Source organism: Neltuma alba, unplaced genomic scaffold, assembly GCF_004799145.2.
Source record: "Neltuma alba isolate B1F8T4 unplaced genomic scaffold, ASM479914v2 tig00003278_pilon, whole genome shotgun sequence".
In the NCBI taxonomy this organism is placed as follows: Eukaryota; Viridiplantae; Streptophyta; class Magnoliopsida; order Fabales; family Fabaceae; genus Neltuma; species Neltuma alba.
The window spans coordinates 82075-87056 of NW_021633219.1; the positions used below are offsets into that span (position 1 = coordinate 82075).

The 4982-nt window shown below is 39.6% G+C and overlaps 1 protein-coding gene across 1 annotated transcript; it reads left to right on the plus strand.

Moving 5' to 3' along the window:
- Nucleotides 1-233: 233 nt before the first annotated feature.
- LOC114741120 (transcription factor MYB1-like) lies at nucleotides 234-3494 on the plus strand. The gene is made up of 2 exons (XM_028929376.1): nucleotides 234-633; nucleotides 2461-3494. The coding sequence occupies exons 1-2, from the start codon at nucleotides 312-314 to the stop codon at nucleotides 3249-3251; spliced, it is 1113 nt and encodes a 370-aa protein (XP_028785209.1). The 5' UTR covers nucleotides 234-311; the 3' UTR covers nucleotides 3252-3494.
- Nucleotides 3495-4982: the final 1488 nt, after the last annotated feature.

Here is a 4982-nt window from a genome sequence, read left to right on the forward strand (position 1 = left end):
ATTCATTTGATTCGCAAGTAAGAAAAAAAATTCATTGATTCAATATATATAATTGCTGGTAAAAAGAATTCAAATATAAATATAAATATATATTTATATATATATTACCAAATGAAACTGAAATTCCTGGCAAAAAATTAAAAGGGAGGGAAACTGTAATTCACCGCCGTAGAAACTAGAAAAGGCAAAGGTGAGCAAAGTGAATTCCGGGCATGTGCCCTACTCCGTCTCCCCTGTTCTCTTTACTCTTTTGGTTGTGCACTTGTGCTCCATTTCAGCTCGGCTCTATTGTGCGGGGCAGGGAGTGTTAGATGGAAGTGGATGAAAAACCCATCGTTGAGCTCGACAAACCACCCGCCGGAGACGTTGGCAGCGGCGGAGACGGCGGTAGTGGTGACGAGGGTTTAATAGCGTTAGGTGATGGAGGTGGGAGTAGCTCCCAGACCGCTAAAGACAGAGTGAAGGGTCCTTGGTCTCCAGAGGAGGACGCGATACTGGGTCGACTTGTTAGCAAGTTCGGGGCCCGGAATTGGAGCCTAATTGCTCGCGGGATCGCTGGAAGATCCGGCAAGTCTTGTCGCCTCCGGTGGTGCAACCAACTCGACCCAGCTGTGAAGCGCAAGCCCTTTACTGGTATGGTTCCCTTTCTTTATTCGATGATTTTTTCCACATTCGTATTTACATTTCCATTTGTAGTACTAGTAAGTTAATTTGATTGAGTTTTGGGATTTAAGTGTAAACGATTTTGAAAAGATGAGCTTCTGGAGTATGGATTATGCAATGTAAAGTTTTAGGTCCAGTTAGAATAAGATCAACCCAATCCCCCCCCCCCCAATACCACCTCAAACAGAAATGCTAGCATAAGTAATGGTCAGAACCAATTCAGCTCCGAAGGCTAAGCTGTCAAGTGAATGTGGATCAATAATTCTTACCATAATCTCTATGATCTCTCGTAATAAAAGAGTTCTTTTGCTTAGATACGTGGATAAAGGCACGGGTCCATTATACTTTGCACTGAAGCTTAAATTTAACTAATAATGAAGAGCGATAAGGATTGAACTCTTGATCATTTGATTAGAGAGACTTTGATGTCATTTCAAAGACCAGTTTTCCTCAATCACAAGCTTGTGAGTTGAAAGTTGAAACGGTATTTGACGATTTGCTTGTTGGTCCTGAGCTATCAACATAATGTTGTGTGACATTATGCCTCAGTTAATTGTCATCAATCCGGATCGTAGAAAAATGGACATTTTGGGTCATTAAGGTTTACTTGCACCTATACTACTAATACTAGACTTGTATGCTTTGTTCATTAATAGCCCTGGCCTTCAAGCTAGCTGTTAGTTTATTGAGTTTCAGGCTATTAGTTTCCTCATGATGGTAATTAAGAGGTCTATTCTGAATCCTGAATGATATATTTTATTGTGATGATAAGTTGATTCTTGAAGGACTCTAATGACTGCACTACTCTAGTTATGTGGACCGTTTGGTCTGGGTGACTTTTATTTCGAAATTATTACAAATTATGTTGTTTAGAGGAGGACAAACATGTACAGACATTTATGGTATAATATCTAGGTTTGGCATGTTCCAAAATGCCAAAACTGGCCCTTCGATAGGTCTCCTACTGTATGGGAAGTGGGCTTTACATCTAGTCTGCTTACTAGAATTTTTTAAGTATCATTGATGCGTCTAAGCTAAGGCTTTGGCTAACGGCTTTGTGTTGATCTGTGGGCAATCTTAAAAGTAACAACCCTTGAAATCATCCTGGCAGATTTTTAAGTTTTACTTCCGAAGTGTTCCCTAAGAGACACTCTGGAAGTAAAGCCTAAAATCAACCTGGATGATTTCAAGGTTTGTGCCCCAAAAGAATCTAATCTAGGTTGATAAGAATAAACGCTGTCTCTTACCAGTTAGCTAATCCCATTGGGTTTAGGTTGCTTATTAGATGTTTGATTGAAAGATAAGCAATTTTGCTTTTCTTTTCTTAAAAAAAAATTTAAAAGGGCAGGAAGTAACTGATAGAAGCACAAATGTAAGGCTAGAGAGGCCTTTGGTTGTCAGATCATTGAAGGGTCATAACTCTTGATCTGGGAGAAGTTTGGTCTTATCTTATACTATTTTGGATAGCTTGTTTTGAGCTTGTTGCGGACACCAGACCATTGAAAGGCCTGTTGTTTTGAGCTTGTTGACATGTCTAGGGTTCTTCAAGCTGAGGTTGTTTTGAAGATTAAATCCTTCATTTTCACAAGTTTGAGCCATTTCGGTTAATTTTCTATTTTGTGCCATTTCTATCCTGTTTTATGGCGTTATTTATTTCCTTTTGTTTAGAAGCTGACTGGAAATTATTTCTCTATTTAGTACAGTTGAATAGGGTTTTCTAGCTTCCATGTTAATTACTAATGCAGTGATTTGTGGATTGTCCATCAGTAAACAAATTTTTTCATCTACTATTTTCAGATGAGGAGGACCGGATCATAGTTGCAGCACATGCAATCCATGGGAATAAATGGGCAGCCATAGCCAGACTTCTACCAGGAAGAACAGATAATGCCATTAAGAATCATTGGAATTCTACTTTGAGGCGTCGGGGAATAGAACTTGATAAAGTTAAATTAGAACCTTGCAACACGACAGAAGATGTTAGCTTGGAGAAAGCAAAAGCATCATCTGAAGAAACTCAGTCATGTGGGGATGTTAATTCCTTGAGATCTTCAGAAGGAAGAGATGTCAGTTCTGTGGAGAATATGGAGGATAAATATGAAAACAAAGCACAGACAGAGAGTCAAATGAAGCATGAAGTCAAGGATCCGCCCACTCTTTTCCGACCTCTAGCACGTATTAGTGCTTTTAGTGTATATAACTCATTGGATGGTTCACAACCGGCTATGTCAACCCCTAGGCCAGTTCCAATGCAAGGGCCTCTTTTTCAAGCATCAAAGCCGGGGATTGAAATTTGTAAAATGCTTGATGGAATTTATGGCTGTGACCTATCTGTTCCTAACCACTGTGGCCATGGTTGTTGCACTGATCTAGGTGGCGAAAATGCTAAAAGCTCCTTGTTGGGGCCAGAATTTATTGAATATTCAGAGCCCCCGGCATTCCCAAGTTTTGAGTTGGCAGCCATAGCTACAGACATCAGCAACCTTGCTTGGCTGAAAAGTGGATTGGAGAATAGTAGTGTCAAAATGATGGGTGACTCGGCCGGCAGGGTGACATCTCATGGATCCCAAGTGAATATTGGCCATTAAAATGCCAAGAATAAGATTAGTTCTATTGAGTGACAGGGCCGTAGCTATGTGAAGGATTGTAATGGAAATGGAATTGATGGGTAAAATTTAGTAAGATACAAGTCTCATAATTCCAGGTATCACTCAATTTGTTTCTGGGTGATGACTGATCAGCACTTGATACTCTGGTGGAAACCAGGAATGGATTGCATATACTGTCTTTTAATGGCAAAGGGGAATATCTCCAGCTGCTTTGCTTGTTTCTATTGCGGTATTTTGCATTCTCTTCCCTCGTCAAATCCACCGTCCCTGAGGCATTGGATTGATTGAGGTGTTATCCAAAGTTGGATTTATTTTTTTTTTTGGTTGCCTGGGGATGGGAGGTTTGAAGCCAAAATGGCGCCGAAGAATATCATTTTTCTGATTTTCATGGTGCATGGGCGAGGCATGATGCTTACATGAGGTTCAGGTAGACAAGAATTCACTGCTCATGTCTCATTTATGAAAACCACCTCCAGCCCTTCAGAATCGCCCCCACATGACGAAGGAATCATATGCGTAAACGAAAACCCAAGCTAATGTTATTAAAACGCGACGTTCAGCGGCATCTGGTCTGGGATCGCTATATCAATGTGTTGGTATAACGATACGACGCACCCTCAGATTGCGATACGATGCAAACACTATCAACCGTATGTGTTGTGCCATATCATGATACCACCACCATGTTTCAGTTTCTTTATTTCTTTTATCAAATTTGGACTAATTTTTTAATTGATTCTTCTTCCATGCTTCCCTTGAAATTAATATATATTCAAAGTGAGTTCACAACGATAAATCCATCTCAAATTACGGTTCAGCAATTTAGATCACAAAAAAATATCAAGGCATGTTTTACCTGAAATATCTTTCATAAATCCATTAAAATATTTACAATAATGATTAAAACTTCAAATGACATGGAAAATGTGGTAAATAACATAAAAATATAGAAATCAAGTGCCTATTAATCAACACTTGCGGCAACTCCGACCAGTTGACCTCGGCACTCGGGGTTCAACTTCTTAAATTTAATGGACAGATTCTCCAACTATTTCTCTACAATACAAGCCCGCCCCCACCACCGGTGCAAAAAATAGTACGCGCACCCTGTATAAGTTTCCATTCAAAATAGCATGTCCAACTAATACCTGCCAGGTTGCTAAGGTCATTCAAAATTGAAGCTTCCATTCACCAGGAGTCTCAGTCCGTCATCAATTAGCTATCGGTTTCAGCTCCTTCAGCAATTAAATCTACTTGTTCTCTGCTTTGAACTTCGGCCTTTTCTTTCGGACAAAAAAGCACTTCCTTTTTCGTTTTTTACGTTTTGAAACTACTTCTTCTGGTGCGGAACACACTTCTTCCTGTGGCCTGTACAAACAAATCAGTGCATGAATATCAAGATCCACATATGCAACGTAGGAGAAATTATAAGAGAACAGATGAACATGCATTATGGATGTTCACAGGTGCAAGCATTCCCCACAATTTACACCAGTAACAGCCGAGCATATCTACATTTAACAGCATACAAAAGGAGAAAAGGGGTAAAAGAAGCTAAAGTTACTTGAATCTGCTATCAAGTTTTTTAAATAAAATAACATGTAGCAGACCTTCTCAAGAGCATACAAAGACGAGCTTTATCTGACGTACAACGCCATTGTGCTCTAGCAACAACTAAGTTTTTTAGATACGTTGTTAACCAGAAGTTTT